This window comes from Procambarus clarkii, chromosome 36 (assembly GCF_040958095.1).
Source record: "Procambarus clarkii isolate CNS0578487 chromosome 36, FALCON_Pclarkii_2.0, whole genome shotgun sequence".
NCBI classification, from domain to species: domain Eukaryota; kingdom Metazoa; phylum Arthropoda; class Malacostraca; order Decapoda; family Cambaridae; genus Procambarus; species Procambarus clarkii.
Genome location: NC_091185.1, coordinates 9,710,178 through 9,724,318, shown reverse-complemented (window position 1 = coordinate 9,724,318; position 14,141 = coordinate 9,710,178). Strand labels below are relative to the sequence as shown.

The 14,141-nt window shown below is 45.7% G+C and overlaps 1 protein-coding gene across 3 annotated transcripts in view; it reads left to right on the top strand.

Moving 5' to 3' along the window:
* The window catches only part of LOC123756099 (centrosomal protein of 164 kDa), a 481,504-nt gene that overhangs the window by 279,281 nt on the left and 188,082 nt on the right, over positions 1-14,141 (top strand). For all 3 annotated transcript variants that reach the window (XR_011230545.1, XM_069336540.1, XM_069336539.1), the window contains exons 12-13: positions 2,681-2,781; positions 9,135-9,321. Coding sequence is in view for 2 of the 3 variants with exons in the window: in XM_069336540.1 (XP_069192641.1) it covers positions 2,681-2,781; positions 9,135-9,321 (288 nt within the window). In the remaining variant the exon portion in view is untranslated. The remainder of the gene's footprint in view (positions 1-2,680; positions 2,782-9,134; positions 9,322-14,141) is intronic.

Below are 14,141 nucleotides of genomic sequence, written 5' to 3'. Positions count from 1 at the left end.
GGACTCGTCGAGGTGGGGGTACCTGTTCCTCTTCTCCCGGTCCAGCTGTTGCTTCGGGTTCTGGCTCGGTTGGAGTCCATTCCCAAGGAGAGTGGTCCTCATGGTCCCTTGGTGACCGGCCCAGCTTTATTTTCAGATGCTGCTTGATAGGTGTCCGAACCTGGGGCGTTTTTCCGCGGCTCCGGCTCTTTCGCCAGGTCGGACTGGTCCTGTACGTTACTGGTTCGGTCTTCTCCTCGGCTCTTTGCGTCTGGTATTTTGACGCGGGTATCACCATCTCTATGGTGATCAGGTGGCTTTGTTGATGGTGTCCCACCTGAGAGCTTCTTCTCGGCGACAGTATGACATTCCTGGTGTTTCTATGCATTTTTTTTCTTGCTCTTCATAGGTCGTCTTCTCTTTTGCATCGGGTTGTCTTGTCCTTTCTTGGGTTTTCAGGACTACAGTTACTGTATTTGACGTTTCTTACTGTCGCCTCGTTTTATGCGGCGCTGGCGGAGCCGCTCCGGCTTGCGTTCGGGGTGGACGTCACATCTGCCCCGTTCCGTACCCTTTCTCGTGTTTTGTTTCACCTCCGGCCTGCTCATGCTTCGCCTGAGCCATCCCGGTCCTTGATCAGGGTGCCCTCTTATCATCATCGCCTCAGTTTGTGGTAGCCCCTTCGGTTCAAGTTTGGTTTTCATAGGCCATATTTTGTTGGCATGGGCCTCTGCGGGTCGGGTCGGGGAGCTTCCGGCTCTTCCGGTGCAGAGGCTTCTGCTCTTTGGTACTGGTGGTAGGTTTGTACGTTTGCAGCTTTTCTCCGTCCTTCTGCCGACAGTCGAGACGGCTGCTTTCCAGAGGTGTCCTTGGGTTCTTGATGCTTGATTGGTTCAGCTGGGGGTGTGTCCTGTGGGTTTCAGTTGCGCCTCTTTGCCGTTACCTGTGTACTGTGTCTGGGGATGCGTTTTGGGTTGATCAGGTTCCCCTCATTCTCTGTTTCAGGGCTCGGGTCTCCCAGGTTGTCCGCAGAGTTTTTAAGTCTTCCAGCCTACGGTCTATCCTTGCGCCCGTGCTGTTCGGACACTTGCAGCTTTCGCTGCTGTGCTGGTGATGTCTAGGGGCTCATTTCGGGTGCAAGGATTTGAGGGTTGCACAGGTTCCTGGCTGCCCGTTCTTTCTGCACATGTCTGCTCTTGTGCGTTCTTGTGTTGCCTTGGGTTGCAGGTTGCAGCCTGTTGTCTTGGCTTCGCGTTGCGGAGTTTGTGGCTGCCATCTCCCGGGTCAGCCCTTTCTTTTCCTTCTCTTTGGGTATAAAGCTCCAGGGAGCCGTAGGGGCTCCCCAAAAAAAACCAGCGTTGAATGTAATGAAACGCCATTTTCTGGGTGAGCCCCAGAGGCTCCCTGGCAACCCTCCCTCCCTCCCCAGTTGGCAGGTTTTTCGCATTGTTTGAAGCTTAGCTTCTGAACTGATGCTAGGCAGCCGGCGTGGTGAGGTCCAGGGCTCCCCCCTCCCCTTCTCGGGGCGGAGAGGGCTGCTCAGACGATCGGTGCGGCAGTAAAGTGTGATGTTTGCTTGTTTGCTTGTTTCCTTGGGATTGTAGGGAGTTTCTACCTCTCTGTTTGATTTTTTGTTTTAGTTTTTTACCATGTGGGGTTTGTTTTGTTATGCCTACCTTTCTGGGTGCCTAACCCCGGTCGATGGCAGATAAGGAAAACCCCAACCACAAGGGGTTTTTCCAGGGCCATTGCTCCCTGAAACCTCTCTGAAGGGGCCAGGTTCTGGCACTAGTCCCTGGTAGGTCTGAACTCCTTGGCTAATATCCCGATCAAATATAACATTCATTAGCCCGATAAGCGCCAGGGAGCCTCCGGGGCTCGCTCAGAAAATGGTGTTTCTTTACATTCAACGCTGGTTTTTTGCTCCTAGGCTTGTGTTTTTATTGTTCATCACACAGGCAAAACCTGGCCATACTGTTTTCTTTCAGGTTAATTGCTTCTCGAATTGGACAGCTTCATCTTCCAATGCTCCGTTGTAAGGTAACATCACTTAGCTACTGAGAGGACCCTACCATAAATTCCTTGTTTATTATAATGAAATGTCTCTGGTGGGTCACTTGGTAGCTCTCCATCCCTGTCCTATTCCCTCCTCACCCTTGGGAGCTGGTAAGGTTTTCTCATTGGGTGACTTGTGAATGAGCGAGGTAGACTGCTGGCTGGTTGTGAGCAAGTGTTACAAGATGGTGATTTAGTTATGGTAACAATTATTTACATTCCTGTCATCAGGATTAAACATTTTTCCAAGCAATTGCTTGTTTTAGTGCTGAAAATTCTGGTGGTGAATTCTTATTTTGTGGTGATTTCTGACCCCTGGCTCCCTTTAGCCTCTTTAATGGGCCAAATTATGGTCCTAGCTCCAATAGTTGATCACGGGTGGAGGCCAAGACCGTCAGTAGTTTCGAAGCGTTATTTGACAAAGAGTGCTGGGAAGACGGGACACCATGAGCGTAGCTCTCATCCTGTAGCTACACTTAGGTAATTATGGGTGCACAGAAGCTTAGTGTGGTTTTTAAGGCTTGTACATTTCCTGTCATAGCTTCGGGAAACTGTTAAGTGACCCTGACATTTTTTTATTTCAGAATTTTTATAATATCTACAGTTACATTTTCCAGTAAAATTTTCATTGTTATTTTCTTTTTAGGAAATGCATGACTTGGAGAAAGAGTTGCAAGCGCTTTATACCAAGGAACAGAATGCTAAACAGGAAGAAGTGGATGCTGCAAGAGCTTCTGCTGCTACCAGGTCAGTTTTACAGAATACAGTATTTCTGGGGGAGCCCCCCCCACGACTTCCCGGAGTTATCCAGGCTGATAAGGATACCCTAACTTTTATCATCAGTCAATGATGCCCTCAGAGAAGCATGAGGAGCAATGGCCCATAGAAATGCACGTTATTTTTTAGCATTCTATATCTGCCATCGATCAGGACAGGCACCCAGAAAGGTAAGCTCAAAACAAACCCATATTCTGGTGAAAAACTATGAAAATAGACAAACTAGTGGACAGAACTCCCCAAATGAAAACGAGCAAACAAACATGACATCACACAAGTCGTGCCGTACATCTGCGCAGGTCCCCCTTGCCCGGGAGGGAAAAGGAAGAGTCACAGACCCCCTGTGCCGGCAATCCACACCCCAGTTCTTCAGCTGATGGGATATGGTGAAGTCGTGTGACTCCAGCTCCGGACTCTTGTGCTGTGCTGTCCTCTCTTTCAGTTCTGCTCTTACGGTGGTGTGTGAGCTGGGAGTAATATTCTAAGGTACTTGGGCTGCAAGGTACTTTGGGTCACCTTCCCTAAGTGCCCTGTAAGTACCACCCTTGGGGGCTCGGAGTTATCTTCTGCAAGTCACCTTGGGTCTACTGCTATTGGTCTTTTGCTGCTTGGCAATTGTCCACCCCAATTGTTTTATGGGGTTTCTGCCCTTGTTTACCTTGGGGTAAGTGGTAGTTATTGCACTGGTGGGGTGCGGGAAACTGCGCAGCTAGTTTTCACCTGTTACAGCGGCCGGCTCTATTCCTCCTGGGCACGTTATCCTCTTGTGGGGTTTGTCTTTTCCTTCTGTTTTGGCCTGGTATGGGGAGGTCTGCTTTGTGTCCCTTGCCCCTGTTTAGTTAGGGTGTTGACTTGAGTTCAGTGGCACACCCCCCTGCTTCTCCCCTGTAAGTGGATATGTCCTGGAGGCTCAGCTTTAGCATTTTGTTTGGTAGACTTGGGTGCCAGTTAGCAGTACCCTGCTTGGGATTACCCTTAGCAGACCCATTCTAGGGGCCCTGGGAAACCCCGCGGGGGCTCTCGGGGTCTGATGGATGCGACTCCTGCATCCACTCTCACTTTGTGCGAGTTTGAGAGTTGCTCTGTTCCCTTGTCTCAGTGTGACGCTCATTGTTTTCTGGGGGAGCCCCTCCAGCTCCCCGAAGCTTATCCAGGCTGATATGCTAATGTCAGACTTTGGCATCATTCATGTGTATGGAGTTCTGTGGGCCTACTGGGGACCACGAGCCAGAACCTGGCCCCCCTCAAAGAGGCAAGGGAAGCAATGACCTATAGAATCCTCCGTGTGGTTGGAAGCATTCTATGTCTGCCATCAACCGGGTCAGGCACCCAGAAAGGTAAGCGTCCCAAAAAAAAACCCAATTCTGGTGAAAATTGCTACACACCCCGAACAAGTGGATAGAACTCCCCTAAAAGAAACAAGCAAACAATCATGACGTCACATGTCGCCACATCGCTGTCTGCGCAGTTTCCCCTTCTTGGTAGGGAGCCCCACAGACCTACCGCACCAGCTATCCACCATTAGTTCTTCGGCTGATGCTAGAGGCTGAGGTTGTGTGCTCTGGCTCCGGTGGTTGTTTCAGCACTGTACCTAGAGTATGGTGACTGTCTTCTAGGTGGTGCGTGAGCCGGGAGTGATTCACCAGTACTCGGGCTGCATGTGCCTAAGGTTTCCTTCCCTAGGTGGCCTGTAAGTACTGCCCTTGGGGCTTGGAGCCACCTTCCACAAGTTCCTTGGGTTCTGCCTCTGCTAGGCCGTTTACTGCTTGGTTTTCGACCACCCTTTGAATGCTCAGGTGTTCTGTTTTCCTTGTTCACCTTAGGGTAAGGGGCAGTTTAGCGCTGGTGGGGCACAGGGTACTGCGCAGCTTGTCTTAAAAAAATTATGGCGGCCGGCTCTGTTCCACCTGGGTATGCTGTCCTCTTGCGGGGGTTTTCTTTTTTCTTTTTGTTTATCTGCCTGGTGGGGGGGGGGGGGGGGGTCTGCCTTCGTTCTTGCCTCCTGTGTATCCTGTGTACTGAGTGTTCTTCCTTCTTCCGGTGGTTCCTCCTGCTAGGTCCCCATTAGTGTGCATGTCCCAGGGTTTCAGTTCTTAGAAGGTTGTTTGGTAGATTTAGGCGCCGGTTAGCAGTACCCTGCCTGAGATCACCTGCGCGCGTATCCTATTATAGTAAACGCTCAGGACCCTGGGAAACCCCTGGGGGCGCGCAGGTCCGATGGATGTGACCCTGGAGTCCCCCCCTCGCTTCCAGCGAGTTTGAGGGTTGTTCTCACCCCTTGTCTCCGGATGACACTGTCTTTGCCTCCATCTGCTGCCTGGGGGGACAGTGACACCTTCGGCCCAGAGTCCAGCGAGTTTTGTTGCTTGTTTGTGACTCGGTTACCCAGTCTTATGCTGACTATGTGGCTACAGGCAGCACGGGCATTGCACTTTGAGCTTCGATGGTGGCAATGCTCTCGGTTGTTTGCTCCCCGGAAGCCCTGAGGCTGCCCCGTTTTGGTTGGTGTTGGGGCTTGGGGGTGTTGATTGCTCTGGAATTCTTATTGTATCTGGTTCCCTGAAGATTTCATTTTGTACAAACACACTTTGGAACTTTTCGTTTAATGTTTCACACATTTCCTTTTCATTTTCTGTGAATCTATTTCCCATTTTCAACCTCTGAATATTATCCTTTACCTGCAATTTGTTGTTTATGAATTTATAGAATAGACCTGGTTCTGTTTTACATTTGTCTGCAATCCCTTTTTCAAAATTTCTTTCTGCCTCTCTCCTCACTGCCGTGTAGTTGTTTCTCGCATCTTTGTATCGCTGGTATGTTTGGGGGTTCGGCCTCTTCCTGTATTGACTGTGTGAGGTCCTATGTCTTTGTGCCTTTACTCACCATACAAGCTTAGATGTGTAGTTATGGTGAACAAAACATGTAAATACTTATATATAACGTCTGTATATAAAAGCAAAAACAGTATGGTGGGAGGAGAATGGTGGCAAGTCAGGTGAGGTGAGGGAGGGAGGGAGGGAGTGGCAGCCAGTGGTGGGCTGCCATTGGCTACTACTGCCACTCAGCATACCAACTTAGTGATTTGTTATGGTGAACACGAATGTAGATACTTATATATAGCATCTGTATATAGTGAATAAAAGCAAAAACAGTATGGTGGGAGGAGAATGTGGGCGAGTGAGGTGTTGAGGGAGGGAGTGAGTGGCTGGCTGGAATGTGGCGGTCACTCCACTTTTTGACTCATAATAGCAACTTAGTGATTCGTTATGGTAAACAAAACATTCAGATACTTATATATAACCTGTGTATATAGTGTAACAACCGACAAAGTATTTGTTCACTGTTTGATGAACATAATTGAATCAACAATATGGACACCATATTTTTGAGTACAGTGATGATTCACTCATTTTATTATATAAATATATCACACTACACACTATTGAATAATATTACAACAACAAAAACTACGAAAAATCAATTAAGAGACATTGAAATAATTAGGTAATTATCTCTTTGTGGCAACTCCGGCCTGACAGCTGGCGAGCAACAGACTGCCTGGGACGCATGCTGAGTCAGCGCCTATAATTTGCCAGACTTCCCCGCCCTATAGTGGGCAATATATGCCACGTACGATTTTTTTATTATTTTTCCCATGATCAGTGAACACAAATTAACAGGTTAGGAAGATTTTTTTTTTTTTTTTTTTTTTTTTTTTTTAATGCATCTGTGGGTGTCAAATGGTATATAGCACCATGTACCATTTAAGGGTTAAGGAGGACATTGCTGCTTTGGAGAAAGTACAACACTGGTGACAAATATCATTTAAAAAATCTTGTACCTGAAAAAGTTGGGAGCCTCAGGGCTAACAGCATTGCTAACCAGGCATAACAGGGCAGATCTCATTTAAACTTTTAAAATGCTGAACAACTTGGAGGATGTTGATCCGGACAATTTCTTCATAAGTTGATATGTAACGTAAACAAGGAGCAATGGTTTCAAGCTCAACAAGCCACAATGTTGGACTGAGAACAGGAGATGCTTTTTCACCCACAGGGTTATAAACCCATGGAACCGCCTACTCACCAAAGCCGTAAATGCCAAAACTGTTAAATTTTAAAATCCAACTGAAAAAAATCATCCGGGCAAATATGGAAGAAAATGCAAGATTGAACCAGTGAAGAGCAGATGTGCCATAGGCACAATCAGAGAGCACTGTATAAACATCAGAGGTCCGCGGTTGTTCAACGTCCTCCCAGCGACTATAAGAAATATTGCCGGAACAAATGTGGACATCTTCAAGAGAAAACTGGACAGTTTTCTAAGAGAAGTTCCGGATCAGCCGGGCTGTGGCCCTGCGGGCCACTCCAAGCAACAGCCTGGTGGACCAAACTCTCACAAGTCGAGCCTGGCCTCGGGCCGGGTTTGGGGAGTAGAAGAACTCCCAGAACCCCATCAAGCAGGTATCAAGCAGGTAATGGGGGACCTTTGACAAGCTGCTGGATTCCTGTTCTTGTCAAGGCCACTAGAGTGTTATTAGCCCTCAGGTAAAATTCAGGTAAATGCTTTCTGAGTTGTATACATTGTATTTCAACATCATTCTGCCTGATAGGGAATTTTAGAATTGGCTATACCTGTACAGTACTCTAATTGTTTTTATTAATAAACTCTATCTTAAAGTTTCATTTGACTTTTCAGTGGATTTCCTTGTCATTAATATGAGCATATATAAACTGGTTCATGTTTGGCCATTGGCATATTATTAGGATTCTCTAAGCTATTTAATAACTAAAGTGATACTCAACAAAAGTTGCAGCAATTAATAATTAATGTCTGTTGCACAAGTCAAGTTATAATCAAGAGAAAGGTTAAGTCTCTGGGTTTGATGTCCATGATGTTTCCCTTACAGGTCATGGACAATACTTGCCAGTAATTATCAAAGACCTAGATGTGGGGGTGTAGTCAGCTGTTAGAATAGGTGGATCTTCCATATAATTACCCTTGGCACCATATTCTGCCAGTACATGTACTGTATTCCAGTACGGTGTTTCAATCTTCACTCCCGTGGGTTCTGGCTGTGGCTTTCACTGAAGGTGTGGGCTGTGACTTTTCACTAATAGTTATTTATATATATATATATATATATATATATATATATATATATATATATATATATATATATATATATATATATATATATATATATGTCGTACCTAGTAGCCAGAACGCACTTCTCAGCCTACTATTCAAGGCCCGATTTGCTTAATAAGCCAAGTTTTCATGAATTAATTGTTTTTCGACTACCTAACCTACCTAACCTAACCTAACCTAACTTTTTCGGCTACCTAACCTAACCTAACCTATAAAGATAGGGTAGGTTAGGTTAGGTAGGGTTGGTTAGGTTCGGTCATATATCTACGTTAATTTTAACTCCAATAAAAAAAAATTGACCTCATACATAATGAAATGGGTAACTTTATCATTTCGTAAGAAAAAAATTAGAGAAATTATATTAATTCAGGAAAACTTGGTTTATTAGGCAAATCGGGCCTTGCATAGTAGGCAGAGAAGTGCGTTCTGGCTACTAGGTACGACATATATATATATATATATATATATATATATATATATATATATATATATATATATATATATATATATATATATATATATATATATATATATATATATATATATATATATATATATATATATATATATATATATATATATATATATATATATATATATATATATATATATATATATATATATATATATATATATATATATATATATATATATATATATATATATATATATATATATATATATATATATATATATATATATATATATATATATATATATATATATATATATATATATATATATATATATATATATATATATATATATATATATATATATATATATATATATATATATATATATATATATATATATATATATATATATATATATATATATATAAAATATTTATTGGTGGCACGTAGTTACAAATTTACAAAAAGTAGAAAATGTTATATTTGTAATATTACACATGGCCCATTTTGAAGGACCTGATTGAACATCATATGATAAGAAAAAGGTTTTCTAGGCACATAGACTCTGGTTTCTTATTGTATTCTAGGCTATATTTTAGTGGATAGACTACTATTACTTAGCACAGACAAAGGGGGTGAAATAAGTAAAAACATTTAAATTGGGATTAAAGTTGCTGTTCTGTATTATGTTTGTTACATATATAATGTGGTAATCATTGATCAGACTTTGAGAATGAAGGCTAAGCTGTGTTTCAGGAGCAGCAATAACACAGCAGCAGCAGCAGCAGCAGCAGCAGCAACAGCAGAGCTAGAGAAGAGTTTGAACGAACTGTTACGAGAAAGACAAGCAGAAATTAAGAGGGAGCATAACAAACAGTTGGCTATTTTGAGAGATGAATTAGATAAGATACTTGAGAAGACAGCAAGAGAGGCTAAAGAAAAGGTATGAAACTTCTGTTGCACTATGTTTACATATTGGTTAGGATAAGCATAAAATGAAGATCTTATTTTGCTGGAAACAAAGTAGTATGTCTTTCATTGCGTAATATTCTCTGGGAGAGTGTGCTTGGTGCCTCCTTGAGTTACCCCTTAACACTTTGATGCACCAGCCCGGGACCTCCCCACTACCTCAGGTGGGCTTGGGCGTTCCGCCGGAGCGCGAGGGAGAGCGGGGTAAATTCTGAAAAGTATATAGTCTTTTCAACTTTGTCAGCTCAATTCTCGTCGTAAGATATTCAATTTGGTATCAATATGTTTGCAATAGAATTCTCTACAGGACTAAATGCAAATAAACTCCAAAAGCCTGGCTTACCATCCGCAACTAACAGAGAAAGTGAGAGAAAGTTACCCGGGAGCGCACAAGAGTGATAAAATGTTTACACTCTTTTCAGTTTTGTCAACTCAATTCTCGTCCAAGGTCTTTCATTTTGGTATCAATATGTTCACAATTGAATTCCCAACAGGCCTATATGCATATAATATAAAAAAACAGCAGCGATCTCCACCCGCCGACATGATGAAAGCAGGCCGCGTTTACAAGAAAGAGAGAGCTGCGCCACCCCAAGGCGCTTCTCACTATGAAAAGTGAATATTCTTTTCAACTTTGTCATCTCAATTCTCGTCCTAGGTTTTTCAATTTGGTATCAATGTGTTCGCAGTAGAATTCTCTACAGGTCTAAATGCATATAAAGCCCAAAAGCCCGGCGAGAAAGTGAGAAAGTGAGAGCGTGTTACCCGGGAGCGAGCCAGAACAATAAAATGTGTACACTCTCTTCACTTTGGACATCTCATTTCTCGTCTTAAGTCTTTCATTTTGGTATCATTGTCTTCGCAATAGAATTCCCTACAGGAGTATGTAAATATAAAGTCCAAAAGCCCGGCGTACCATCCACAGCAAGCAGGGAAAGTGACAGAGCGTTACCCCCATGAGCGCTAATAAAAAGCAATAAAATGGGTATTCTGTTTTCAACTTTGTTACCTCAATTCTGGTCCTAGGACTTTAATTTTGATATCAATGTATTCGCAATGAAATTCCTTACAAGAGTATATGCATATAATGTCCAAAACCGCAGCAAGACCTTCCCGAAAAAAACGCTACTGTTGCCTCACTTAGGACTCGATGCTGAGTCCTCGCCGGACTTGCCCCTGTTTTGCGGAGGACTCAATGCTGAGTTATCGCCGGACGAAAGTGTTGAAACATTCCAAACCTTAGGCATTACACCACGCTCTAAGGAGTCATGAGGAACTAACGAAGACCAGGGGGCCAGATTCACAAAGCAGTTATGCAAGCACTTACGAACCAGTACATCGTTTCTCAATCTTTGACAGCTTTGTTTGCAATTATTAAACAGTTAATGAGCTCCAAATCACTAGGAGGCTGTTTATAATAATAACAACAGTTGATTGGGAAGTTTACATGCTTGTATACTGTTTAATAAATGTAACCAAAGCCGTCAAAGATTGAGGAAAGATGTACACGTTCGTAAGTACTTGCATAACTGCTTCATGAATCTGGCCTCAGGATCAGAATCTGGCCTCCTTGATAGAGGCATAGGAAAGCAGGGGACACAAGGTCACCACAGTACTAAAGAAAAAATTACAATAAAGATAGTGCACCAAATCAAGCAAATTCTTGGAGAACTTTTGCAACTGGATTTTGGAGTGAACATGGCTGCACCCTCTTCAAACCCTGCTGTTTGGGGAGCTCCTTGTGGTTCACTGACACTACAGTGCTGATATAGTGCCAGACTACTAAGTGCTGTCAGTTGCGGAGTTTTTGTTTTAGGCCTACCAGAGACCATGAGCCAGAACTTGGCTCCCTCTAAAGAAGTGCAGAGAGCAATGACACTATGATAAAACTGTCAGTGAATTATATTTATGCCCACCACCACTGGGGAAGCACCCACAAAGTCAGTGAAACAAAACAGACCACTGCTGGTTATAAAACAAGCAATGAATATAATTAAACACCAATTTCAGGGTGAGGCCCGGTGGCTCCCTGCAGATATCATCTCTGATGTAGGTGCCATCTACTAGGTGCAATCAGTTGCGAAGCTCTTTGGCCTACCGGAAATCCAGAGCCAGAACCTGGTCCCCCTTAACCCTTAACATGCTCGGGGTCTAATATCCTGCCATCCCCACAGGCGCATGTCATTTTGAAAAAAAAAAAATTATTTTTTCTTTCTAACCTGTTAATTTGTGTTCACTGATCACGGGAAAAATAATAAAAAAATCGTAAGTGGCATATATTGCCCGCTATAGGGCAGGGAAGTCTGGCAAATTATAGGTGCTGACTCAGCGTGCGTCCCAGGCGGTCTGTTGCTCGCAAGCTGTCAGGCCAGAGTTGGCACAAAGAGATAATTACCGAATTATTTCAATGTCTCTGATTGATTTTTCATACTTTTCTGTGGGGAGCCCCTACGGCTCCCTGGAGCTTATCGGGCTAATGTATGTTATGTTAGACCGGGACATTAGCTAAGGAGTTCAGACCTACCAGGGACCAGCGCCAGAACCTGGCCCCTTCAGAGAGGTTTCAGGGAGCAATGGCCCTGGAAAAACCCCATATGGTTGGGGGTTTTCCTTATCTGCCATCGACCGGGGTTAGGCACCCAGAAAGGTAGGCGTAACAAAACAAACCCCACATGGTAAGAAACTACAACAAAAACCGAACAGAGGGGTAGAAAACTCCCTACAATCCCAAGGAAACTAGCAAACAAGCAAACATCACACTTTACTGCCGCGCCGATCGTCCGCGCAGCCCTCCCCACCCCGGGAGGGGGAGGGGGGAGCCCCGGACCTACCGCGCCGGCTGCCAAGCTTCAGTTCGTTCGCTAATGTCAACCGGGATTGACGCTTCTCTGGCCTCAGTTTCCTAGGCGGTGTTTGCCTTGTGTGGCGTTCACTGCTGTGTGTTGTGTTGTGCGGTGGCCAGGAGTACTTCATCAGTGCCGGGGCTGCATGTGCTTAGTGGCTGACTTCCCTAAGCGCCCTGTGAGTACTGCCCTTGCGTAACAGGGTTATCTTCCCTGGGGCGTTCGGGAACCATTCCCGTAGAGGTTCTTGCTGCTCGGCATTTGCCTCGCCCTTGGGGCCAGCTGGGGCTTGGGGCCCTTGTTTGGCCCTGGATAGGGATTGGTATTGTGCTGGTTAGGGCGTCAAGGTGTTGCGCAGCCTGCCACCTAAGCGGCGGCCGGTTTCTGTTGCCTCTGGAGACGGTGTACTTTTGCGGGGTTTTTCTTTTGTTTTTCATTTTTCATGCCTGGTGGGGGTCTGCCTAAGGTGGTTATAGTTCCACTGGTAGTGTTTGGCGGCCCTCTGCTAGGCCCCCGTGCTTGTACACGTCTCAGGGGTTTTCAGTGCTATAATCTACCCTCTTGTTATGTTTGGGTTTCTTAACCGGTTAGCAACACCTTGCCCGGGCTTCCCGTAGTTGTTACCCTACGGGCCCTGGAAACCCCTGTCTGGGCTCGGGGGACCATTGATTGTGTCTTCCGGGTTCCAACCCGTCTTGTACGGGATCGTTGGTTGCTGTTCCCTTGTCTCTGGGTGACAGTCACCATTTTTACCTCCGTCATGCTGCCTGTTGGGTCACTGACACCTTGACCCGGAGTCTTGCGAGTGATTCTCTGCTTGTTCTCCAGTACTCTCCTGATGTTATTACTGTTCAGAGTACAGGCGGCATCCGTGTTGCAAGCTAGGTTAGGTTGCTGCAACATGCTAGGTTGGTTTCCCACTCGACTGCCCCGTGGCCGCCCCGTTTGGTTAGGTGCTGCTCGCCCCTTTCTCTGCATGTTCCCGGCTCCGGACCGTCTGCGGGTTTCGGGGTCGGGGCGGGGTTTAGTTGCGGCAGAGACTCGGGCGGTTTTCGGGGGCTGCCCCGTTCGGGTTGGGGACAGAGGTTTGAGCCTGTGCCTCCTGCCAAGGCTTCTGGGTCTTACCAGCGGCCCTTTCTTGTTGCCTTTCCCATGGACTCTTGCTTTTCTTTAAGGGCGGAGGGCTTGGAGGACGGCTCTGCCCCGGGGCCTCTGTTGTTGGTTCCCGGGGCTGTGGGGGTTGCCTGCTAGCAGTTCTGGGGCGGTTTTGCCCCTTCCGGGGTTTTTCTGCTGTTGGGCGACGTTTTTCGCCCATCCAGTCTGCTAGCTTCCCACATTTGCTGGCGTGTTTTTGTGTATTTAGCGTCAGTCACAGCCCCTGCTGGCGTGTTTTTGTGTATTTAGCGTCAGTCACAGCCCCTGCTGGCGGCCATTTTCGTCTGCCGGTTTCACGGCGTGGCCACCAAGGCGGCGTTGTGGTTTATTTACATGCGTCTGGGTGTGCGAGCGAGCGTCTCTGGTGAGTTTTCAAAATTTTGTCAGGGTTTTTGTTCTCCTGTTGTCGTTTCTTTGTTTTTCTGGTGTTTTCTTGCCGTTGCCTGTTCCTCTGGGAACGTTTGGGTGTTGATTTTGGGTCTGAGCCTATGGGTTTAGGCTCAGTGCCCCTGGCTGGTATGCTTGCTCCCACACCTTGCCCCTCGGTTTTCGGTCTGTTGGGACCGTTTTCCCAGGGCGTTCTGCTGGGGGCTGTGCTTTGCCTTTCAGTGGTGTTCTCCGCCGGCAAATGTGGTGGTTTGGGCTCCCCCTTGTTCGATTCTGGGTTCCTTTGGGTTCCTTGGTTTCGTTCTGGAGGTTTCTTCCTCTTGGGCCCCCTTTTGTGGGTTCAGGGGACTTTGTTTCCTCGTGTGACCCGGTTCTGCCTTTTGGGGTTCCGGGGTCTTCCTGGCTTGCA